The sequence below is a fragment of the Dendroctonus ponderosae genome, unplaced genomic scaffold (genome assembly GCF_020466585.1).
Source record: "Dendroctonus ponderosae isolate FM_Combo_2020 unplaced genomic scaffold, Dpon_F_20191213v2 Dpon_F_20191213_8, whole genome shotgun sequence".
NCBI lineage: Eukaryota > Metazoa > Arthropoda > Insecta > Coleoptera > Curculionidae > Dendroctonus > Dendroctonus ponderosae.
Window position 1 is genome coordinate 6,209,441 of NW_026019016.1, and position 25,841 is coordinate 6,235,281.

At 37.3% G+C, this 25,841-nt stretch overlaps 1 protein-coding gene across 3 annotated transcripts; it reads left to right on the forward strand.

Moving 5' to 3' along the window:
* The first annotated feature begins 723 nt into the window (after positions 1–723).
* LOC109534382 (proton-coupled amino acid transporter-like protein CG1139) lies at positions 724–25,802 on the forward strand. Of its 3 annotated transcripts, none has more exons than XM_019900046.2 (7): positions 724–1,055; positions 14,662–14,805; positions 15,582–15,854; positions 24,375–24,735; positions 24,789–24,967; positions 25,022–25,197; positions 25,262–25,802. In XM_019900046.2, the coding sequence occupies exons 1-7, from the start codon at positions 970–972 to the stop codon at positions 25,540–25,542; spliced, it is 1,500 nt and encodes a 499-aa protein (XP_019755605.2). In that variant the 5' UTR covers positions 724–969; the 3' UTR covers positions 25,543–25,802. The 3 variants fall into 3 exon arrangements, with proteins under 3 accessions (XP_019755605.2, XP_019755607.1, XP_019755606.2); XM_019900048.2 differs by lacking the exons at positions 24,375–24,735; positions 24,789–24,967; positions 25,022–25,197; positions 25,262–25,802 and adding exons at positions 20,235–20,589; positions 20,641–20,819; positions 20,875–21,053; positions 21,111–21,637 and having other exon boundaries at positions 802–1,055; XM_019900047.2 differs by lacking the exon at positions 724–1,055 and adding an exon at positions 11,040–11,255.
* The last annotated feature ends 39 nt before the right edge of the window (positions 25,803–25,841 follow it).

Consider the following 25,841-nt stretch of genomic DNA (forward strand, 5'->3'; position numbering starts at 1 on the left):
GTTGCAAAAATTCCAGTGAGCGCAAAAAACACTGTTGTGAAATTTTAATTTTTTATCGAAAATTTCATACGGGGAGAGGGCTGATTTAAAAAAAGAAAAAAAATGTCTGCAATTTTACATCTTTTCCACCCGAAAAAGGCGAGAAATGCAAGGAGGTCGGTAAAAAACACGCTCGACTTTTCAGATGCAAAATAATCGACATTTTCAGACGTTTTTAGCGAAGACGATTGATAACCGACGATTTCTTCCTTATTATGGACACAAACTCACATTTGCAATTTAGGGAGCTTTTCAGCTCGCAGACAAACCAGTCAGGGCAAAAACGATGTTTAGACAACTCACAATTTTTTAGAATTCCAAAAAAATCTAGAAAATTCTTCAGCTTGGAAAATCAAATAAAAATTTGCACATTTCTTGTTTGAAGTCTGCTATGAATTTCCAGAATTTGAACTTCCACTCTGATCGATGTTGGAGTTATGCATTTTTATCGGCACACCTGCAAGTTTGGACACATTTCTGAGAGTCAAAGTGTAAAAAATTACAGAAATTTCACTTTTTTCACGGCATGTGCCGAAGCAAACCACGTCTGAAGATGCACGCCACTCGTGCGTACGAAACGCTCACAATCCCAACGGCTTGAAAATGATGACTCTCACGCGGGAAACCCGACCCAAAGGTATTTATATGATAAAGTTTCCTCAGCTGTAGGAAAACTACCATCATGCAATGACAAATTGATTGAGAACAGTGCAAGCCATTCAGAATTTTTCCTCACTCACGAGTGGGCTTCAAATAATAAACATTTTAGCACGTTTGGCATTGTTTCGCAATTTGCCTACGACTGGAGTGTTATCTTTGGACTAATTTACAACTCTTAAAAATTAGGAAAAATCACTTAGGAGTGATTCAGTTTGCGTACTGTCGAGCTGCTAACTCTTCCTCCAAGTCGGTTCACTCGGTGCGCGCAAAATGACTTCCAGTGGTTCTAGTGCGGGTGTTTTCCAGTATGAGGCGGTACCAAGGGGTGAAACCACCCCAATGAGCTCCACCAAAAAGTAAGTACTAAAGTTAAAAAGAAAACGGGCAGGAACAGCAGGAACGCTGAACGACTATCGACGAAGAACTAACTGGCTGTAAAAAAATTGCGGTAGACATCAGCTGATGGCAATTTGCAATAAATTGGCGACTCTAAAGCATGGAACAAGTCAACTAAAAATAACACCAATACGTAAGAGAACTGATTTAAATAAAATGGCATAGACGGCAATAATTGACGCAAATAGAACCAATTTTCGAGGGGTACGCAGCCCAATTCCCATCGATTTAACTCGATTAATCAGCTCTTGTGCCAGTACTTTCAGAATCGCAGTGAAAAGTTGTTTTTCTTGTCGATGCTCGTGCGTCAGAAATGCACAGAAAATACACGCATTAATTCTTTTATTTGTGGTACCACTTTGGGAAAACTGGAAAAAACTATCTTGCAGGCCTGAAACCTTGATTAATTTGCTCAACGAAATCGTTTGGACGTCGTCTAATTAGATTAAAAGTGGATTTATTGCCGTCAATAAATAAACCACCTACTTGGCAAATTATGTACAGACTGTTTCAATTGGTGGTAAAACTTATCACAAGGCTGTTGAATGGCACATTTTCAGTGGTTTTGCTGGGAAATCGAATCTGTTTGTTCAATTCGCAAACATGACTGTTATTCTATTAGCAAATAAGTATGTATGATTTAAAACTGTACAAGATGTAAGTGAATCCAGCATCCGAGTAAGTTTTGGAAATGTTCTCAAATGGCACGTCTGTACTTGAAAATTAATTGCTGGCAAACACGAGAGGCTCCAGAACTGAAAATTTCCAGATTTATACAAAATACCTTTGTTGATGCGAGTGCAATTTTCCAATTAAATCAAAGCTTTACTTCATTTTCTATAACTTTCCCAACTTGTTGATATGTTTTCAATCGTGCGCGCTTGGACCTAAAAACGTGTAAGTCGCAAATTCGGGTCACTCCATTACTGGAATTTTGGCATTTTAAAGACAAAGAACTAGTGGATGAGTTTGCAAAAATTCGTTAGATTTGCGCAGCTAATAAATGTTCTAGAATTTTTCAAACATCGACTCTTTCAGAAATGCGTCCAAACAGGCTCTAAAAATTTGTCACCCGCAAACTCAATCAGGTTGAAAGTCAAGATTCTGGATACTTGTTGAATTAGAAAAGGATCCAGTCATCCAATGTGTAAGTTTTTATTCGATTTTCCAGGCTCAAACCATTTTTATAAATTTTAATTTTTTTGCAATAAGCACTGGTAACTTTGCGGTGATCGAATGGCGTAAGTTTGGACATTGATGGACAAGATCCCAACAAATTAGTGTGGATAATTTGACCAAGTTAAGAAAACTGGTAAATTTTCTGAAAATTTTCAAACTTTAACTTATTCAGAATTGTGCCCCAAATATTTACACAGGTAGATCTAAAAGTTCGTCTATTTTAAAAACCACCTGAATTGCTTCTGGCTAAAATTTCTGGTACTTAGAGCAGAGGCCTGAGTAAAGAAGTACAGAAAATTTGAGTAAGTTTAGAGATCTACAGAATTTTCGGGAAATTTTCAGCCGTTTAGAAAAAAAATCCGTCCATGCGCCCTTGTGTTTAAAAATTCGAACCTCGCACATTCAGGTCACTTCAAAACTAAAATTTTGGAGCTTTTAAAGACCAAAATTTAGTAGATAAGCAGGGAAAAACTCACTCGGTTTGCGCTGTTAGTGAATTTTCTGGAATTTTTCTAACTTTGATCTTTTTTTGAAAAGTGTCCAAACTTACAGGCGTACCTCTAAAAAATTGTAACCGGACTCAATAAGGCTGAAAGTTCAAATTCTGGACATTCATAAAAGGGGCTTTGGCCAACCAGTGTGCACATTTTGATTTGATTTGTAAAGCTGAAACCATTTAAGTAAAGCATAAATTTAAATTTTTTTGAAATTCTGAAAATTGTCCGAGCGTGTGCGCTTTTCATTAAACATTTGTTACTTAAAATTTCTGATCGATCGAAAGGCGCAATTCTGGTTATTTATAGAAAATTTCCCAAGAAATACGTGTGGAAAATTTGAGTAACTTATTGAAGCTAGTAAATGTTCTGGGAATTTTCAAAATTGCACTTCTTCCGTAATGTGCCGGAATTTACACACGTTGATCTAAAAGTTCGTCAATTTTAAATGCCACCAGACTTCTAGTTAAAATTTTCTGGCAGTAAGAGCAGAGGCCTCAGTAAAGAATTATGGAAATTTTCATTCTAGTCGGAGTGCTGAAAAAGTTTCTAGAAATGTTAAAACTTTTGAAATTTTGAAAAGCGTCGCGACCGTGCGCCCATCTCTTTAAACAGACGTAACTCGCAAATTCGCCTAAATCAAATGACGCAATTTTGGGCATTTAGAGCAACGTTCTCCTGAAATACGTACAGAAAATTTCAATAAGTTCAGGGTGCTATTGAATTTTCTGGAAATTTTCAAACTTATTTTTTCAGAAATTTGCTCCGAACCTACAAGCGTGGATATGAGCATTCGTAAATATTAAACGCCACAGGATTTAAAAGTAAAATTTTGGACAGTTAAAGAATAAACCGCAGTCAAGAATTTCTGAAAATTTGAGTAGATTCTTCGAGTTATTTAAAACTCTAGAGCTATTTAAAAATTTGAAATTTTGAAAACTTTCCGACAGTGCGCGGTTGTGTCTAAATATTCGTAACTCACACATTCAAAAAGCTCGAATAACGCATCTATGGATTTTTATCGAAGAGCACCTGGTAGATGAATATGGAAAATTTCAATTAGTTCAGACAATTGGTCAATTTCCTAGAAATTTTCAAACTTCCAGCAATTCAAATAAGAATCCAGACCATGCTTAAGGTTAAGGTTAAAAAACCGTAAATCAAAAATTCCAGCATGTTCCAAAATTCAAATTTTGGATCTGAGCATTAGCGTTAAACGAAGCATTAGTGCAGAAAGTTATAATATGTCCTTAATGCTGCTTCATTATATAAAAAATCAAACTTTGAGTATTTTAGAAACGCGCTTTAAAATTCTTAGTTTGACAACTCAAACAGATTTAAAGTGGAAACTCTGGAAATACATAGCAAATACTTCCGTAAATAAGCTGCCGAAAACGCATTTGATTTATGAAACTCCAGAATTTTATAGCGATTTTGAAACTTGAAATTCAAACTATCCGATCTGTGCGTGCTGGTGTATAAAACATTGAAACTCGAAAATTGAAGTAGTTGTAATATTGCAATTCTGGTTGTTTTTCATCAGGAATTTAGGTTTCCAGTTAACTTTCTAACGATTTTCAAACATTAACTTGCCCTTCAAAACTTTGCCTTTTCATAAATAAGTCTCAAACTGACACGCGAACATAAAAAAATCATAGGTCGAAAACCACTTTAGACTTCAAATCAAAATTTTGTAGAGTTATAGAAAAAAGATCAGTCTCATAGGTGTCCAAATAACAAAAGCTTCGTGAAACTCATTATTTTTTCAGAAATTTTTTAATGTTTGAAAGTTCAGGAAGGTGTTTAAAAGACGCAGGCTAGACTTCAAAAATTTTTAACTCAAACACCCCCACAGTCCGTCTGTTAGCATTCCACAGACCCAAAGTTTTTTTATTAAAAATTCTAAAACTTTTCGCAATTCAAGAAGATATTCAAACACGCTGGTCTCTAAAAATTCGTAACTCCAAAACTGAAACAGCCTTGATTTTCAAATTCTGGATCGCTTAGAGAAGAGTATTGCCTGACTAAGCCGGAAAGCGTTTAAAAAATACAAAGGACACACATTAAATGTTTAAAACTTCAGTTTCACATATAACCGCTGCTCTGTACAAATGAATAAATCCAGAACGCAAACATATCTAAGATTGGAATTTCGACCACTTTTAGAAGAAGCTTGATTTAGTAGGTTTGTAAAATTTCAACTGATTTAAAGCTCTAGTTGATTTTCTAGGAATTTTCAAAAATGCGTCTTCAAACTGAATTCAGGTGCTCTAAAAGTTGAAGCAAAGGCTTTCAGCAACTCTACCCGCTTTCTTCATAGGGAAAATGATCAAAAGCCACATGAACTACCTAAAAACTATGGGAACTTTTGCAATAACAAAAACCTTATAATAAATAATAACGGATAATAAATCGGAATTTATTGCCGATTATTAATGCAATCAACTTTTTCTGCACGCATGTAATCCATAAATAAAAGCGGCATTAACAAAGCCCTATTAGAGTCGAACTCATCAAGTCTCACATTTGCAAGCTGAGTACCATTTTATGGAAACTGTTTCCGGACAATTTATTACCAAAACAATGCCATTAAGAATGAGTGGAAATTTACAAGATTGACGCAAAGAAATTGAATAACAGCTCGATTAAACATTTGTTTTTTTTCTGCGTGTGAAAACCTGTAAATCCCCATTTAGTATTCAAGAGGTCAACGGTGTTGCTTAATGCCGCACCTCAGAACTACTTACTACCAGATGATGTATGTAAATCCTTGCCATAAAATTAAACACTCAATTTGCTTGAACTGGATCAAGAGCAATTGTTTGTTCTTCAAAATGCCATGCTTTTTTAGCCATCGTGATTGCCTTCATTCATCATGGCTAATAAGACGAAATTTATTATTTCCCTTATTCAATTTTGATTGGTCAAGCCAACAGCGAATTGGGGCACTGATGCAGTTGTTTTTCAAACCAGTTTTCAATTGTTTAAGGCTGGAAAAATGTGACTGTTTATCAACTGAGCAGTAAATCTAAATCATTCAAGGTGGAGATGTTCAAGATGTTTGTTTTAGATTTGCGATGGAAACTTTTATTATCGAGACTTGTATATGTATTTCGAGAAATCGGTGTCATTGTTTGTACGTGAATTTTAACGACATTTTTCTGCAATTAGCGAATCGTATTTTGCATATTTCCGCTTCCACTGCTAGTAAATAATGAGCAATTTCAACAGATTTTTAAGATTGAAAAAAAATCCTGATTATAAGGCTAAAATTGAAATAAAATCAAACATAAAAAGTCACAGACTAGATACGATTTAAAATGTAATGCCACCTTGAGAACAATTTGAATTTTCGCAGCGAATTACTTAATCGGGATACTGCTGTTTTACGTACGACTTTCGCAATTATCAAATTAATTTGTTTTTTCAATGAACTCTTAAGCAGGAAGACACGAATTTGTTGTTGAAAGGGCGAAGAAGACGGTGTTTTTCAAATGCTTGTTGATTATTATTTAGTTCTAGCATTTATTAAAGTTTCTACTACGTATGAAGTTTAAAGGTTCACTTCAAATTAGTGAGAGGCTCAATTTCTCTGTTTTTTTTTGTATGGATATCCTCAGATGCTTATCATCAGGAATTTTTGTATACTGTGGGAAAAACTCAGGTTTAGTTTGTCAATTGTTTGGGAATTATATATTATTTTCAGCAGATGCATAACCGTGCTTTTCAAAGCGAAGTTTGAAGACTCCTGAAAAATCAGGGAGAGACTCAATTTAAATTTGAGTTTCTAACCGGACACTTTCATATGCTTTGTTAATAATGTGAGAAAAATTGAAGCGTTTTTCGGGCGTTTGAAAGTTACATTTTTTCTCAGGCAGTTGCAAAGCCGTGCTTTTTTGCAATTTTTGTCAAGCAGCAGTTGCTACAAGCTGTGGCAATAACGCGATTTTTATAGCAGTTTTATAGCAGTAACAGCAAAAATTGCTAGAAAATCAAACAGAAGCTCAATTTTCGTGAGTTTCTGTCCCGGTTTTGTCAGATTATTTGTTTATGCTGTGACAAAAATTGAAGTTGTAATTTTCAATTTTTTGAAAGCTATAATTTTTTTCAGGCAGCCGCAAAAGGGCCCGCTTTAGAGCAAAGTTTCAAAAGTTCTGATAAATCAATGAGGATCTCAAGTCGACTCATTTTTCGTCCGAATATCATTTGGTATTTTGCTTATATTGTGACAAAATCTCACGTCCAGATCTTCAAGGATTTAGAAGTTACAGTTTTTACTTGAAGCTGTGACGAAACTGCGATTTTTATAGTAAAGTTAAAGAGTCCTGAAAAATCAAAGACCAGCTCAATCTGGATGAATTTTTGTCTGGAGATAGTCAGACCCTTAGTTTATACTGTGAAAAAAAAATCAGGTTGCGATTTTAAATTATTAGAACTCAACACTCTTTTTAAGGTTGCGACAAAAGCTCAGTTACTAGAAGCTGTGGCAAAACCGCAACTTGTTGAACAAAGTTGGAAAATTCCTAAAAAATCAGAGAGTAGCTCAATTTGCATGCATTTTGGTCTGGATGTCGTCTGATGTTTCGTTTATAGAGTCAGAGAAAATCAAGTTGTAATTTTCGCTTATTTGGACTTTACAGTTACTAGAAGCTGTGACAAAACCTCGATTTTTAGAGCAAAGTTTAAAGAGAGCTGAAAAACCAGACAGCAGCTCAATTTGCATAAGTTTTTGTCTGAATATTTTCAGAATCTTCCTTTATACTGTGAGAAAAATTCAAGTTGCAATTTTCTATTTTTTGAAAGCTATAATTTTTCTAAGGTAGCCACAAAAGCGCTGTTACTAGAAGCTGTGGCAAAACCGCGACTTGTTGATCAAAGTTGGAAAATTCCTAAAAAATCAGAGAGTAGCTCAATTTGCATGCATTTTGGTCTGGATGTCGTCTGATGTTTTGTTTATAGTGTTAGAGAAAATCAAGTTATGAATTTCGATTATTCGGACTTTACAGTTACTAGAAGCTGTGACAAAACCTCGATTTTTAGAGCAAAGTTTAAAGAGAGCTGGAAAACCAGACAGCAGCTCTATTTGCATGAGTTTTTGTCTGAATATTGTCAGAATCTTCCTTTATACTGTTAGAAAAATTCAAGTTGCAATTTTCAATTTTTTGAAAGCTATAATTTTTCTAGGGTAGCCACAAAAGCGCTGTTACTAGAAGCTGTGACAAAACTTCGATTTTAAGAGCAAAGTTTAAAGAGAGCTGAAAAACCAGACAGCAGCTCAATTTGCATGAGTTTTTGTCTGAATATTGTCAGAATCTTCCTTTATACTGTGAGAAAAATTCAAGTTGTAATTTTCAATTTTTTGAAAGCTATAATTTTTCTAAGGTAGCCACAAAAGCGCTGTTACTAGAAGCTGTGGCAAAACCGCAATTTTTTTAGCACAGTTGAAAAAGTCCTGAAAATCAGCGGGCAGCTCAATTTGCATGAAGTTTTGTCTGAATATCGTCAGATGTTTCGTTTCAACTGTGAGAAAAAATCAAGTTGTGATTTTCGATTATTTGGACTCTACAATTTTTTTTCAGGCAGCCACAAAAGAGCAATAAGGGTTTTTATTGGACTCATTTGTCGCCTGGATATAACCCGCTTATTTGTTGATATTGCGAGAAAAACTCAGCTCCAGATCTTTAAGAGTTTGAAAGTTAACGTTTTTACTATAAGCTCTGGCAAAACTGCGATTTTTAGAACAAAGTTCCAATGCTCCTGAAAATTCAGAAAGTATCTGGATTTGCCTGAAGTTTTGTCCCGATGTTCTCAGATGGTTGGCTTATGCTACGGAAATAATCGAAATTGCGATTTTCATTTTTTTGGGAGTAAAAAGCGTTTTTTCAGACATCCGCAAAGTCGCACTTCTTAAAGCAAAGTTTGAAAATTCATGAAACATCAATGGAGGCCTCAATTTGATTTATTTTATTGTCCAGATATCCTGCGATGTTTTACTGAAATTATCAGAAAAAATTAAGTCCATATGGAAGTTAAAGTGTTTACAAGATGCTGTGGTAAAACAGCGATTTTTATAGCAAAGTTTAAAATCTCTTGAAAAATAAACGTGGAACTCGATTTGCATGAGTTTTATTCTGGATGTTTCTAAATATTTCGTTGATACTATGAGGAAAAAATCAAGTTGCGATTTTTAATTGTGTGAACACTACATTTTTTTCAGGCAGCCACAAAAGTTCAGTTTTTGGAGCAAAGTTAAAAATTCCCTGAAAAATCAACGAGGGTCTTGAATTGACTCATGTTTTCTCTGGATAATCCTCCTTTAGTTGCTTATGTTCTGACTAAAACTCAGCTCCATATCTTTAAGCGTGTAGGAGTTACAGTTTTTCCAGAAGCTCTGACAAACCCACTGTTTTTAGAGCGTTGCTTAAAGAATGCTGAAAAATTAAAATGCTTCTGGATTTGTACAATTTTTTGTCCGCATGTTGATACATGCCTCATTTATACTGTAAGAAAAATTGAAGTTGCGATTTTCAACAGTTTGAGGGCTACAATTTTTTTCAGGCAGTTTCATATTCGCGCTTTCCACAGGAAACTTTGATAATTCCTGGAAAGTGTATTCCGGTGTGAATTTGATTTTCTTTTTTGTCTAGACATTTTTAGATGTTTTGCCTATAATATGAGAAAATCTCAGGTATGAGTCTTGAAGGGTTTGGAAGTTTACTAGAAGCGGTGGCAAAACCGCGTTTTTTACAGCAAAGTTCAAAAAGTCCTAAAAAATTAAGGGGCCACTAAACTTGCATGAGTTTTTTTGCGGATGTTCTTCGATGCTTCATTTATATTGCGAAAAAAATTGAAGTTGCAATTTACAACTACTTTCGGAGCTACTATTTTTTTTTCAGGCAGCCGCACAAACAATCTCCGAAGGACAACGTTTGAAAATTCCTGAACAATCAAAGAGATCTCCATTTGATTCATTTTTTGTCTGGATATTCCTTGATTATTTGTTTATATTGTGCGAAAAACTCAGGTCCGATCTTTAAGGGTTTGGAAGTTACAGTTTTTACTAGACGCTGCCTTTCCAGGCAGCCGCAAAACCGCACTTTTCAGAGCAAAGTTTGAAAATTCCTGAAAAGTTTGCGAGATTGTGGATTTGCCTGATTTTTTCATGCGAATTTGCTCTGGTCTTTCTTTTTTGCTCTAAAACAAATAGAGGTTTAGATTGAAAAATTGTTGGGGCTTGAGAAGTTTTTTTCAGGTAGTCGCTAAACCGCACTTGTGGGAGCAAAGTTTGAAAGTTCCTGAAAAATCAACAACAACTTCAATTTGTCTGATTTTCCACACGAATATCTTGTGATGCTTTTTGTATTCGGTGAGAAAAAATTTGGTGCAGATGCTCAGTTGTTAGGGAGTGACAATTTTTCTGCTGTGACAAAACCGCACTTCACACAGCAAAGTTTAAAAATTTCTGCAAAATCAGTGAGCATCTGAATTTCCCCAATTTTTCACAAGAATATTTGCTGATCATTTCCTTATCCATTGAGAGAAATTCATGTTGATATTGTTACTAGTTTAGGAGTGAAAATTTTTTCCTTAGACGGTTGTAAAACCGCAAATCTCAGAGTAAAGTATGAAGCGTCCTGCAAAATCAGTAAGTGTCTCCATTCGACAAATTTTCCACAGGAATATTTTTTTACGCTTTCCTCGAACAGTGACAAAAATTCACTGTGATATGGGAAGTTGTTTGGGAGTGACAACTGCACTTTGGGAGCAAAGTTTGAAAATTCCTGTAAAATCAGTCACAGCCTCAATTTGCCTCATTTTCCCCGCATATATCCTCTGATCTTTCTTTTACACTGTGAGTAAAATTCACGTTGACATTCCCAAAGGTCTGGGAGTTAGACATTTTCGGCTTCTATCACTGCAAAAGCGCTGCCCCATTAAACTAATTCACTGATAAATTGAGTGCTTCGCCATTGAACTACTCAACAACAACTGTGATAAGACGGAAACAATGGAAACATTATCGGTAAATCGTCAATGGTGTGAATCGAGATTTGTTGCACTTTTTCAAAAAAACATTACTTTCCATCTTTCAAAGCTCATCCATATGTTATGCTACATCCCCGAGTGAAGAAGTGGGTCCAATTCAGGCTTATGCTGTTGTTGTCACCTTAGTTAATTGAAGAGAAAAAAATAAAAGAATGTGTTTAAATGTGCGAGAATCAAAACAACTCAGTTGTGATTCTATTTGTCTATTCCAGCCACTCGCCATTAATAATCCGAGTATTTTTCTCAAGTGCACTTATACGAGTGCGTCAGTTCGTTCCAGCGATCGGTTGCGACAAGTTCAACAGAAAAAAACCAGCCAGTTTTTCGCCAATTTGTGTCGAAGGTGATCGTTTTGGATATTTTAGCTAGATACTTTTGTGCCAGAATGAGTGATGCCATTAAGCGCCTTAAGGCAGAAGACAGGAACGACAGCTATAATAGGTACATGGGATGTGATATATTTTCGCCATTTTTTTAAAATTGTTTTTGGCAAATATTGGGGAAAATCTGGAAATAGATCGTACATCTCCAGCTGACACTTTATGGAATATTCCGGCCAAACATGTGGACATTTCAATTTAGCGTGTAGCGTTCGATTTAATGCTAATCTACCTTATTTAATTAATATCTCCACATCTACTTCACACTGGATTGTGAAAAATTCCGGCTCTCAAATGCGTACTGTAAATTGATCAATGTTTGCCGATAAATTAATTTTTTCCATTGAAAGCCCTGCAATGACCATGTCCGAAGTCACCCAGTGGATAAATGGGTGTTTTTGTGTGAAAGGCGCAAACATACCAATCACTGTTTCCATCAATGGCATAATTATTATAGAATTGTCGGCTATCACACCTGACCTTTCAAAGGCAGCGAAATCCTTGTAATGGTATGAAAAGTGGAATAGCTGAATAATCTACGCGTTACCGATGTTATGCAATAAACAAAAAACTTGAAAACTGCTTAAACAAAGCGGCTCTTAATGAGCCCAATTCGATGAAGACTGTCATATCTAATGTGCTCATGGTCAGCCACTATTCCAAGCTTTTTCTTTGGATTATTAATTGGGGTTTTACCAAAAATTAATGGAGTTATTGCGAGTTTTTTACTTTTTCTTGTTGGTTGACTGAAGACAATTTAGATCGGTTTTTTTAAACTTTCTGTACAATTCAATTATTTTCAATTTTTCAAACATTGAATGAATGGACTTCAATCCGCAGCGAGTGGGCACATTTGAGCGTTGTTTTTTCGGGTAACTTGCAAAGTTTATTGATCAGAGCGCCGAAATGCTGTTTTTCAGACCGAGTTTCCAAAATTCCTGCAAATTGAGGACGTGCTTTAATTTGCCTGATTTTTCATCTGCATGTTCGCATACTTCACATACACTGCAAGCAAAATTGCAACTGAACCCTTTCATTGTTTCGGAGTTTCAAAATTTTTCTTCAGGTAACTACATAAAACTGATTTTCAGACCGCATTTCAGAGCACGGTTTGAAAATTTCTGAAAAATCAGCGCGTGCTTCAATTGGACTCATTTTGCAGCTGAAGTTACCTGCAAACTTGGCATACACTGTGAGGAAGTCAGGTTGAAATCTTCAATTTCTTCAGCGTTACAAATTTGTTCTTTACGCAATTACATGAATCTGTTTTCGGCACAAAATTTGCTTATTCCTGAAAAATTAGCGTTTGCTTCCATTGGGCTCATTTTTTATCTGAATCTACTCGCGAGGTTCGTATATTCTGTTAAAAAAATTGAGTTGAAATCTTGAGATGCTTCGGAGTTAAAACATTTTTCTTCAGGTTACTACCGAAACTGATTTTCAGACCGTATTTCAGAGCACGGGTTGAAAATTTCTGAAAAATCAGCGCGTGCTTCAATCAGACTCATTTTTTAAGTGAAGTTACCTCCAAGCTTAACATACACGGTGAGAAAAAATCAGGTTGAAATATTCAATTTCTTCAGCGTTACAAATGTTTTCTTTAGGTAATTGCATAACTCTGTTTTCGTGACATAATTTGCTTATACCTGAAAGTTTAGCGCTTGCTTCAATTGGGCTAATTTTTCATCTGAAGCTACTCGCAAGATTCATATATTCTGTGAAAAAAATCGAGTTGAAATCTTCTAATGCTTGGGAGTTACAATTTTTTTCATCAGGTCAGAAACTGATTTTCAGGCCGCATTTCAGAGCACGGTTTGAAAATTTCTGAAAAATCAGCGGTTGCTTCAATTTAACTCATTTTGTACCTGAAGTTACCCGCAAACTTGACATACACGGTGGGAAAAAGTCAGGTTGAAATCTTCAATTCCTTCAGCGTTACAAAGTTTTTCTTTAGGCAATTACATAAAACTAGTTTTCGAGACGAAATTTGCTTATTCTTGTAAACTTAGCGTGTGCTTCAATTGGGATTATTTTTTTATCTGAAGCCATTCGCAAGGTTCATATATTCTATAAAAATAGAATCGAGTCGAAATCTTCAAATCCTTCGGAGTTGAAAATGTTTTCTTCATGCTCCTTCCTAAAACTGATTTTCACACCGCACTTTAGAGCACGAGTTCCGAAAAATCAACGCGTGCTTCAAGTGGACTCATTTTTTAGTTGAAGTTACTTGCTTAAAATACACTGTGAGACAAAGTTAAATTCAAATCTTGAAGTTCTTCGGCGTTACAAATTTTTTCGTTATAAAATTTCATAAAATTGCTTTCGCGGGCCAAATTTGCTTAGTCTTGAAAAATTAGGGCGTACTTAATTTTTTAGGAAAGTGTGCACATTTTTCATTTTAAATTACATGCAAGGTTCATATATACTGTGAAAAAACATCGTGTTGAAATCTTCAAACGGTTCCGAGTTGCACATTTTTTCTTCGGCCAATTTCATCAAATTAAAGGGAGATTTTTCAGAGTGCGGCTTAATTTTTTTTTGAAAAATCAGCTTTCCGTGCGTGGTTCGAAGATTCCTAAAAACTCAGCGCGAGCTTCAATTGACTTAAAATTTAGCCTGAAGTTACTCCGAACAACCATATACACTGTGAGAAATTCTGGAATAAAAATCATTAATTGCAAGCCAAGCTGGAATTTTTTTCAGCCAATTATTAAAAGACGTTTTTTGGGCAAAGTTTAAAGAATCCTTAAAAATCGTTCAGACCTTCAATTTGCCTGATTTTCTGTCTGCATATTCTTAGCTACTTCACTTAAACTGGAGCCAAAATTTAGGGTGAGATTCTAAATGGTTTGGCAGTGACAATTTGTTTCTTCAGGCGGTTGTAAAACCGCACGGAAAATTTTGATAATTACTGAAAATATATTGACAGTCTCAATTTTTCCGGTTTTTGGACCCAATATTTCCAGATGCTTCAGCTACACTGTGAGAGAAATTAAAGTTACTGTCGACTGTTAGTTATAATTTTTTCTGCGAGCAGTTGCAAAGCTGCGATTCTCAGAGCAGAGTTTAAAAGTCACGAGAAAATCAGTGAGAGTCTCATTTTGCCTGATATTCCACATAAATGTTCTCCGTAGCTTCGTTTTTACTGTGAGAAAAACTTAGCAGGGAATTGCAACTTGTGTGGGGCTGAAAATTTTTTCGACAGGCGGTTGCAAAACCGCACTTTTTGAAGGAATCTTTGGAAATTCCTCAAAAGCCAGCACAATCCCTAATTTATCTGAATTTTCGTGCGAACATCCCCCAATGCTTCATTTACACTGTGACCAAAATTCAAGCTGATACCGCAAAGATTTTAGAAGCAACACACTTTTTTCTGATGCACCGTATAGTCCTGCTATTTAAGTTTTTTAGAAGCTTTTGATAAATCAAAACGTGCTGGAACTCAGGTGATTTTTCTATTTTTTCAGTTTTTCGGCAGCGATCAACTCCAGAGAACAATTGACCCCAAAAACAAATGCCCAAAGCTACGCCATCGAGCTCAACGAGCTCAAGAGAAAAGAAGCAGGCGATTATGACCCGTATGACCACAGCGACATCGAACATCCCACCACGTAAGTCACGTTTATTTGTTTTGCAATTATAATGTTAAACGAGCTAGAAAAACATATTTTTTGCTCATATCCTGTGACGCTTTTCCCAGCATTTGGCATCGACACACGATCCGAACTATGTAGGTCTGGATGTGCTAGCAGAAACCAATCAAAAGCGAGTAACGAGTCGAACTTTCCTTAAATTTCGTGCCATTTTTAATCAGTCTGAGAATTTGTTGGCGCCTGTTGCAAATACGATGCAAGTGAGAACAATTCCGGTTTCAATAGTTGCCAAAATGTCCCTGTTCGACACTCAATCTTGGACTTTGCTAGAGTAATTAGCAGCTAATAAACATATTGTTTCAAATCTTCGGCAACAACAAACACCCACCATGCGCTCAATGCGAGAAACTTTGTCAAAATAACAAACGATTTGAAGCTAGGGTGAAGTCACCGGTGGGACACCTCTGATGATGCAAGCCACTCGTGTTAGCAAAACGTCAGGAAGAAATCATTTTGACTGAAACTGGTCAAAAACTCGCCTAAAATGTGATTTATTTAAACCTGTACACTGCCTGACAACTGATCTGGGTCAAGTTTCAAGTTTTCGAATTTTCCCAACCAAATGTTTATTTCACCTGGCCGCTTTTGATTAGCAGCAGATCAAAGCTATCCATTGTTTGCTCATATCAGGATTTACTGTAATAAATGAACCTGTTGACGCACCCAATTAAAATCCTTGAGCAGGTCTAGAGCCATTCTTCAAACCATGATCATTTTTTCTTTGCTAATTTCAGGAACTTTGAAACCCTCATCCACCTGCTAAAAAGCAGCTTTGGGACCGGAATCCTGGCCATGCCGTTGGCCTTTTATCATTCCGGCTACATTTTGGGGATCATCGGAACAAGCGTGATCGGCCTCCTGTGCACTTATTGCATGCACATGTTGGTTCGTACCGAATACGAGCTGTGCAAACGGAAAAAAGTACCCAGCCTTACTTATCCGGGTACTGCAGAGGCGGCTCTGGCCGAAGGCCCCCCATTTTTGGCCAAGTTGGCCCCCTATTCCGGGTAAGTTTCCTTTCAATGTATGCTTCAACGGTTGACAATTGAACACCACACAGATTCACTGCCAATCCAGGTGTTGGAATAACAATAAAACATCGCTGACGAGTTTGTGGCTTTTTCCTCAAAGTGTATTTTTAACGCGCGTCGTCATCGCAGGAATTAAAAAAAAAAGTCGCGGAATTCAGAGCGGCGTCCAGATTTATTCGGTTTCCATTCGCGCTAATTATGTAACTTGGCCACTTATTAATGAACCAATTCAAATGAACTATTTTCGTATTTTTGTAATGTGGCCACGTGAAATCGAAATGTTTTCCAGTAGGTAGTTGATTACATTTTTACCAAGTTTAAAGGTCAATTTTAAGACTTAAAAAAACTCAGCCACTTGTGAACCACTTACAGCGTTCAATATTGCCAACTATTTCCTCTCTGCTCCCAAAAACCCTTCAAACCCTCAAAACTACACATTAACACCACTTCACATAAGGCATATTTGTTGGGTTGCTTGGGCGTTACTTAAGCGGAAAATGGGAAATTTGCGTCTATTGGAGGCGTTGGTGCTTGGGCAAATTGTCCTCCTCACTTATACAGGATGTTCCCTAAATGTAGCTATACCGCCAAACTTTTAGAGGCGATAGAGGATGTAAAGACAAACAGTTTTTATTTCTGCCGCAGTTTTTACACTCCTGCAGTTTTTGAGATATTTGCCTGCAATTTTCAACGGGTATTGCGCTCACGGATACATCGTCCAGTAGTTGAATGGATGAAGCAATGTACAGAATGTCTGGTTTTTAGGGATCATGCCCAATGTAATCACGCAGAAATTTTTTTTGTTACGCCCCTGAATGCAACAGACTTTTCCTGAGAATTTCCTGGGAAATTAGGAAGCTTTTTGATCTTTGGTATTTTTGTCGCATCTGCCACCGTTTTGGAGTTATTAGCAAAATAATTCAACAATGCATACCATGTGACACTAAGCGCCCAAAAAATAACAGAAATCAGTAATATGAGGCGTTCTCTAAAAAAATCCAAACTTTGCAACCAGACACAGGAGGCACTTGAAACTTTTGCACGATAAAAACAATAGATTGACGTACTGTAATTACGAAATTCGTGCAAATACACCGTCAGACGGCTTCTTGAGAAGTGACCAAAAATGCCCTAATATCATGGATGTGAAACGATCTCTAAAAAAATTGAAACTCCCTGACTGGATCAACAGGACACGTCAAACTTTTGCACGACAACACCAAAGTAATCAGGTACTTCAAGAAGGAAACTCACGCAAAAATATCTGAACACTGATTTTTGAGAAGCGCTCAAAAATGGCCAAATATCAGGCACACGAGGAGCTTCCTAAAAAAATCAAAACTTCCTAACTGGGTCATGCGAATACTCGAAACTTTTACACAGCAAAGACAACGCGTCCAGGTACTTCAGGTAGAAAAATTGCACAAAAACACGCAGTAACGGATTTTTGAAGCGTTGAAAAGCTCCGAAAAATCAGTCACACGACAAACATTTGAAAAAAAATCAAAACTCCCTAACTAGACTTCAACTTGCTACTTGAAACTTTTGTACGGCAAAGACAAGCCGTTCAGGTACTTCAGGTAKAAAAATGGAACAAAAACACGCAGTAACCGATTTTTGAGAAGCGTTGAAAAACTCCGAAAAATCAGTCACACGACAAGCACTTGAAAAAAAATCAAAACTCCCTAACTAGACTTTAATTGGCTACTTGAAACTTTTATACGGCAAAGACAAGCCGTTCAGGTACTTAAGATAGAAAAATGGAACAAAAGCACGCAGTAACCGATTTTTGAGAAGCGTTGAAAAACTCCGAAAAATCAGTCACACGACAAGCATTTGAAAAAAAATCAAAACTYCCTAACTAGACTTCAACTYGCTACTTGAAACTTTTATACGGCAAAGACAAGSCGTTCAGGTACTTCAGGTAGGAAAATCGCTCAACAATACGGAGTGACTGATGATAAAAAATAGAGCTACCATCCGAGGAGAGATTTGATTTGAGAGGATTGAGACACATGCGGCGCTCTCTAAAAAATCGGAACATTCTAACTGGGCCATGGAAATCCTTCAAACGTTTCCAAGTCCAAAACAAAGTATTCAAGTACTTCAAGTAGGAAATTCACGCAAAAACACGAAGACACTGATTTTTTTGAAGCGCTTAAAAATTACCAAAAATCAGCCACATGAGGGGCTCTCTTAAAAAAATCAAAACTTCCTAACTGGGCCCAAGAAATACTTTAGACTCTTACACGAAAGAAACAAAGTTTTAAAGTACTTCAAGTAGAAAATTGACATAAAAACTTGTAAGCACTAATTTTTGAGAAGCGCTCAAAAATGACCAAATATCAGGCACACGAGGTGCTTCCTAAAAAGATCAAAACTTCCTAACTGGGTCAAGCGAATACTGGAAACTTTTACAGAGCAAAGGTAATGCGTCCAGGTACTTCAGGTATAAAAATCGCTCAAAAATATGGAGTGACTGATGATAAAAAATTGAAGCTACCATCCGAGGAGAGATTGATTTGAGAGAATTGAGACACATGCGGCGCTCTCTAAAAAAATCAAAACTTTCTAACTGGGCCATCGAAATACTTTAAACTCTGACACGAAAGAAACAAAGTTTTAAAGTACTTAAAGTAGAAAATTGACATAAAAAGTCGTAAGTACTGAGTTTTGAGAAGCGCTCAAATTTTACGAAATATCAGTCACATAAGGCGCATTCTCAAAAAAAGTCTAAACTTCATCATAATTTGACAAACGGGCTACTGAAAACCTTTATAACAAAGCATTCAGGTAAAAACTCAACAAAGATGTTTAGGTACTTCAAGTAAAAAATTTGAGCAAAACCAGCCACCGATTGATTTTTGAGAATGCGCCGAAAAATAAGTAATTATCAGTGACATGAGGCGCTATCTAAAAAATTAAAAACTTCCTAACTGGAGGAACAAAATAATTTAAACTTTTCGAAGACAAAAACAAAGTATTCAAGTACTTCACGTGGGAAATTTACGCAAAAACTCGCAATCACTGATTTTTCAGAAGCGCTCAAATATGACCAAATATGGGTCACATAAGACGCTCTCTAAAAAAAATAATAACTTCCTAACTGCGCCATTGGACTGCTTGAACAGTTCACATGACAAAGACAAAGTATTTAAGTACATCAGGCAGAAAACTGAGTTAAAAAGACATCGAAACTGATTTTTGAGAAGCGCCCAAAAATGACCAAATATCAGTCACATGAGACGGTTATTAAAAAAAGTCAAAACTTCCTAACGAGAGCAAGGAGCTACTTGAAATTTCTACAAGACAAAAAGAAAGTATTCAGGTACTGCAAGTAAGAAATTGGCGCAAAAATACGCAGATTCGGATTTTTTAGAAGCGCTAAAAAAATACTAAATATCAGTCACATGAGGCTCTCTAAAAAAAACAAAAAATTTATAACCGGATCAACGGGGCAAACTTGCAACTTTAAGGCGTCAAAATCGAGTACTCAGGTGATTCGGCTAAATAATCGGAGTAAAAATGCGTAGATGCTGATTTTTGAGAAGCGCCCAAAAGTTACCTAATATCAAGGATGTGAAACCCTCTCTAAAAAAAATCAAAACTCCATCCAACTCCAATCAAAACTCAAAACAAGATCAACAGGACACTTGAAACTTTTGTACGACAAAAACACAGTAATCAAGTACTTCAAGAAGGAAATTCACGCAAAAATACGTGAACACTGATTTTTGAGAAGCGCTCAAAATTACCAAATATCAGTCATATGAGGCGCTCCCCAAAAAAATTCGAAGCTTCCAGACCACACAAACGCGCTACCTGAAACTTTTACTCCAACAATACAGTCAGCTACTGCACGTAAAAAATCGCGCAAAAACAACCAGAGACTGGTTTTTGAGAAGAGCCCAATCACCAATTCTCAGTCTCATAAAAACGCGACCCGCAGGTATTAAAAAGACACCATTTGAGGCAAATATCTCAAACAAAAGTTCCTGCAATGGCTATACTTATCCTCTACGTCCTCTATGTCCACTACCGCTTCTCAAAACTTTTGGGCAACTATCGGTGGCTTTAGCATTGTTCGAAATCAGCACTCAAAGTGTGGCATCAATTCGTGTTCTCATGTGCAAAGGAACCTTCCTCACACATTGACCTCTAAGGACTCAACACCCAAAGTTGCCGTTTGCCTGAAATGAGTTGAGGATCAAAGGGTCAATGTATGAGGAAGAAAGGTGTAGGGAACTTGAAGTGAAAACCAATGTGAACCAGTGTTGCTTAGCTAAGGTAAGTGGTTGCTTAGCTAAGGTATTTTCCCTCCAGCTGGATCTTCACCTGCTGCGAATAATGTTCCAGAATAATCAGTAACGTGTTCCTGCTGATGTACCAGCTGGGATCCAGTTGCGTTTACATCGTGTTCATTAGCGAAAACATTTGGAATGTGGTCAACAACTACTGGCAAGTGAATGAGCGGCTGATCTTTGTTATGCTGCTGCTGCCGCTCATTCTAGTGACTTTCGTGAAGAACCTCAAGCTCCTGGTTCCGCTCACATCGTTTGCTAACTTTATCACTGTGGTCTCTTTTGGTATTATCTACTACTACATTTTCCAAGAGCCGATCACTTTTGAGGGCCGGTTGGCCATTGGGCAGCTTACCAACATGCCCTTGTTCTTTGGAACCGTCATGTTTGCCTTGGAGTCAATTGGAATGGTAAGCGCGGTATGGTAAGTGAGGGTGGTTGGATGTAAAGTTGCTTTTCAGGTGCTGCCCTTGCAGCATGAAATGAAGAATCGCGCCCACTTCAGCAAGCCGTTTGGCACATTGAATGTGGGCATGTTTTTAGTGACCACCATGTACATTGTTATGGGGTTGTTCGGATACTTGGCCTATGGGGACACTGTAAAGGCGTCGATTTCGTACACTATTGATCCAGAATCCAAGTAGGCTTCCAACTTCTCTGTTATGTTTCCAGGAAAAACACGCACTGTTTTGCAGGATCGCGCAGGTTTGCAAGCTGCTGCTAGCCTTGGCTATATTCACCTCGTTTTCCCTCTTCATGTATGTGGGTGTTGATATTATATGGAACCACATGAACCTGAAGGCCAAATTCGACCAGAAACCACACCCACAACTGTGGGACTACGTTTTCCGAACCCTCCTGGTATCCTTTGTATGTAAGTCCCCAAGCAATCCTCCAGCTGGTTAGAAGTCACTAACAATCGCCTTTCTAGTCGGCCTAGCAGTGTTGATTCCCTACATTGACCTGTTCATCTCACTGGTAGGCGCACTGTGCATATCAGCGTTGGGCTTGGCCTTTCCGGCCATTTTCGACTCGAGCACCAAATGGTACCATTTGGACGATAGTTTAAAGTGGTGGATCCACGGCAAGAACCTGCTCATAGTGCTGTTTGCCTTCTTTGGTCTAGTCGTAGGCACAATAACCAGCATGGATCAAATTATCCAGAAATTTACCCCGAATTGAATCAGGTGCTCCCACTTCCACTCAGCTGTGATAGATTGCATCAGTTCCTGCAGCTTACCATATACAGAGCGTGCATGTTAAATGGCGGACTTCTTCACTGTCGATGGTTGATGATCAAAGAAGCAGCTCCAGCCAAGGACACTCTGTACTCTGTACACTGTACTCTGTGTTGCTGATACTTTAGATTAGAATTATTTCAATGTAATCTTTAGCTTAAGTTTTTTATATGAAATATAGTTTACTCTCCAGGAACATTATAGTTGCTGCTGGGCTCCAGTTGGATGTTTAAATTCTTCAAAATCTGACCAGTTAGAAGGATGCGCTCTTTTCCATTACATGAGCCGTGCGTTGGTTTCCATATGGTCAGATTTTGAGCTCTGCAGCTCTATTGCGCGATGAAAACTGTGTATAAAACACAGTTTTTAAATTGTCGTGCTCTAGAATTCCTGAACAGATCAAAACCAAGGTTTCACAATTGATTTCGCCAAAATCTCAATTCTCGGGCACATACAGTTCTGCTGAGTACGTAGAGCAGATATTTCCCTCTATTCTATTATTTGTTGGGCGCCGCAGCTCTATTGTTGGATTTTATACGCATTTTTGAAATTCGCATGAGCTAGAATGCTTAAGCAAGTCAAAACCAAGTTTATACCATTAATTTCTCCAAAATGTCAATAGATAGGCACACGCGCTTCTGATGAGTACTTAGAGTACGTATTTAGCTCTATCTAGTGTTTTTTGAGCTCTGCAGCTTTATTTCGTGATTTTATACGAATTTTCTAATTTGATGCGATCTAGAATTTATAAACAGGTCAAAACCAATATTCCACAATTAATTTATCCGAAATCTCAATAGACACGCATGTGTGTATCTGATGAGTACTTAGAGCATGCATTTTACTCTATTCCGATATGTTTTAAGCGCTCTAACTCTATTGCGCAATTTTATACGAATTTTCTAATTTGACGCGTTCTACAATTTATAAACAGGTCAAAGCCAAGATTCCACAATTAATTTATCCGATATCTCAATAGGCACGCATGTGTACATCTGATGAGTACTTAGAGCATGTATTTTACTCTATTCCGATATTTTTTAAGCGCTCTAACTCTATTGCGCAATTTTATACGAATTTTCTATTTTGACGCGCTCTACAATTTATAAACAGGTCAAAACCAATATTCCACAATTAGTTTATCGAAAATCTCAATAGACACGCATGTGTGCATCTGATGAGTACTTAGAGCATGTATTTTACTCTATTCCGATATTTTTTAGGCGCTCTAACTCTATTGCGCAATTTTATACGAATTTTCTAATTTGACGCGCTCTAGAATTAATAAACAGGTCAAAACCAATATTCCACAATTAATTTATCCGATATCTCAATAGACACCCATCTGTGCATCTGGATGAGTACTTAGAGCATGTATTTTACTTTATTGCGATATTTCTAAAGCTCTCTAACTCTATTGCGCAATTTTATACGAATTTTCTAATTAGACGCGCTCTAGAATTTATAAGCGGGTCAAAGCCAAGATTCCACAATTAATTTATCCGAAATCTCAATAGACACGCATGTGTGCTTCTAATGAGTACTTAGAGCATATATTTCTCTCTATCCCGTTATTTTTTTAGTGCTCTAGATCTTTTGCACGGTTTTATACGAATTTTCTAATTTGAGGCCTGGTCAAAACCAAGATTCCACAATTAATTTCTCTCAAATCTCAAAAGATATACACATGCGCTTCCGATGAGTTCATAGAGCATGTACTTAGCTCTATTTTGTGTTTTATTGAGCGCTCTAGATCTATTGTGCGATATTACACGAATTTTCTAATTTGACGTGCTTTAGAATGTGTTAACAGGCTAAGCCAGATTTCAACAATTAATTATTTGAAAACCACCACAAGTAGAAACATGCACTGTTGGGAGTAACTAGAGCGAGTATTTTGTTGTACTTTCGAAATTTTTCGGCTCTACGCTATTCTCGAACAGTTTCATATTAATTTTTTGGGTTTGGCGTGTTTTCAATTGCGTACATACATCTAAACCTAAATTGCAGAATTCGTTTTTCCAAAATTTTAACAAGTAGAAACATGCGTTGTTTAGGATTATGTAGCGCAAGTATTTTACTGTACTTGCGAACTTTTTAAGCTCAATGCCGTTGTCTGACGCATTTGTATTAATTTTTTGAATTTGCCATGCTCTCAAGTGCCTGATTAGAATTTAAGCAATCCTTCGCAATATTTTTTGCTAAAACTGCAACCAACAAAAACAAGAGCTTTTCGTAGATATATAGAGCAGGTATTTGGCTGAACTTGCAGAAATTTTGAGCTCACATCCTTAGCTGGTCACTTTTTTACGATTTTTTAAACTTTGATGCGCTCTTGAAGCCCAGACTAAGTCCAACAGGTCCAAACTAAGTTTTCAGAATATTTTTTTCCTAAAGCACAAACAAAAACATGCGCTGTTTGCAAGTATGTAAAGCAAATATTTCACAGTGCTTTTGCATTTTTTAAGCTCTGTAACGATACAGGTCAGTTTAGTACAATTTTTTTAAAAATTGACCTAGTTTAAAACTTAAATTGCATATAAAATTCTAAAAATAAATAAAATAAAAAATTGACGTACTTTAAAACTTAAAATGCATATAAAAGCTCCAAACCACTTTTCCACAATTTATTTTTCAAAAACCAGTACAAGTACACCGATCCATTGCTTGCATTAGTTTGGGGCTTTTCTGTTATATTTTACTAGCCTGATAACGGATTTTTATGCGAATTTTTTAAATTAGTTTGCTGTAGAAGGCCTTAGCACGTCCAAGCCAAAGTTTCCGAATTCGAAACCTCCCAACCTCAAAAGATGCGGTTTACTTAGCTCTATAGAGGCTTCCTTCTCCTTTATCCTCCAACTTTTTATTGCTTCTTCCGGCTTAACGGAACCGAAAATGAATTTTACTGTGAACAATCAGAGGAATTCAACGCTTCATTTTCTCCCATCTGTTTCCAGAACAATAAGCAACACGTTCCTGCTGCTCTACCAGCTGGGAATCTGTTGCGTCTACACGGTCTTTGTGGCCGAGAACATCAAGAACGTCCTGGACCAGTACATGGCCAATCCGGTGGACGAACGGATCATCATGGTGATCATTCTTCTACCTCTGGTTTTCATCAACTACATCAAAAACCTCAAGTTCCTCGCCCCCTTGACTATCGTCGCCAACGTCCTCACTTTCGTCTCCTTCGCCATCATTTTCTACTTCATCTTCAGCAAGAAAGTGACGCTGGAAGACCGGGAGCCGATAGGAGACTATCGGGACTTTCCGCTCTACTTTGGAACCGTTCTGTTTGCGCTTGAAGCCATCGGCATGGTAAGTTACTGGGTGTTAAATTCTCACCGGCTCTAACTGATGGGGATTTGTAGATCATGCCGCTGAAGAACGAGATGAAGAACCCTCAGAACTTTGGCTCCTGCTGCGGCGTGCTGAACATTGGGATGCTTGCAGTGGTAGTCCTGTACATGATGACCGGATTGTTCGGCTACTTGGCCTACGGCAAGCATGTTTTGGGCTCGATTTCCTACACAATTGATCCAGAGAACATGTAAGTGTTTGGCCCTCCTCTAAAGCGGCAGGGGTTATTTCTTCAATTTTCCAGAGCTGCCCAGGTTTGCAAGCTCATGCTGGCTGTGGCGATCTTCACAACTCATGCTCTTTCCATGTATGTGGCGATTGACATTGTGTGGACCCAGAACCTTTTGAGGCGGTTCGAGAAGAGCTACTATGTTAACATTTGGGAGTATGCCATCAGGACTTGCCTGGTTGTTTTAACATGTAAGTCTGGCAATCAGCCACTGGAAAATTGCAAAGGCTTTTATTGGAAATTGTTCTTTTGCAGTTGGTCTAGCAGTGGCCATTCCCTACATTGATCTGTTCATCTCACTGGTGGGAGCCTTGTGCATTTCCTGCAGTGGAATAGCGTTTCCAGCGATAATGGACTCGTGCGTCCAATGGCAGAGCCATCGGGGAGTTAAAATGGTGTTAATCCACGCGAAAAACGTGGCAATCGCGCTGTTTGCCCTGCTGGGGTTGGTGGTGGGCACTGCCACCAGCTTGGAGAAAATCATCGAAAAGTTCGGCCCAATAGAAAGCAACAGTCTGAACAGCACCAGTACCTGATAGGCGTGTCCGCTGTTCAGCTCATTCTAATGTGATATATAAATAATCTCGTAGGGTGTTGCGCTGCTGAACAGAAGGCGATAAAGCCCATTGGTCCAGAGCAATACCGCCCAATTCCCATTAGATAACTAGATTGATTTTAGGTCTGTTGATTAGCCAATGAGTTGTGTAGTTATAAGAATGAGTTATTTATGTTAAGACACTTTCTCAGTTTGTTGATGTAATATTTTGTATAAATTATTAAATATTTTTTTAGTTTATCTGGTGTTGGAGTTTGTCAGGTCGATTTACGGTAAGTA

Excerpts from the sequence above, each read along its gene's own strand:
- LOC109534382 (XM_019900046.2), top strand. The coding sequence starts at position 970 with ATGACTTCCAGTGGTTCTAGTGCGGGTGTTTTCCAGTATGAGGCGGTA. Across the intron at positions 1,056-14,661 it reads CCAATGAGCTCCACCAAAAA|TTTTTCGGCAGCGATCAACT; the intron begins GTAAGTACTAAA and ends CTATTTTTTCAG. Across the intron at positions 24,968-25,021 it reads ACAATTGATCCAGAGAACAT|AGCTGCCCAGGTTTGCAAGC; the intron begins GTAAGTGTTTGG and ends TCAATTTTCCAG.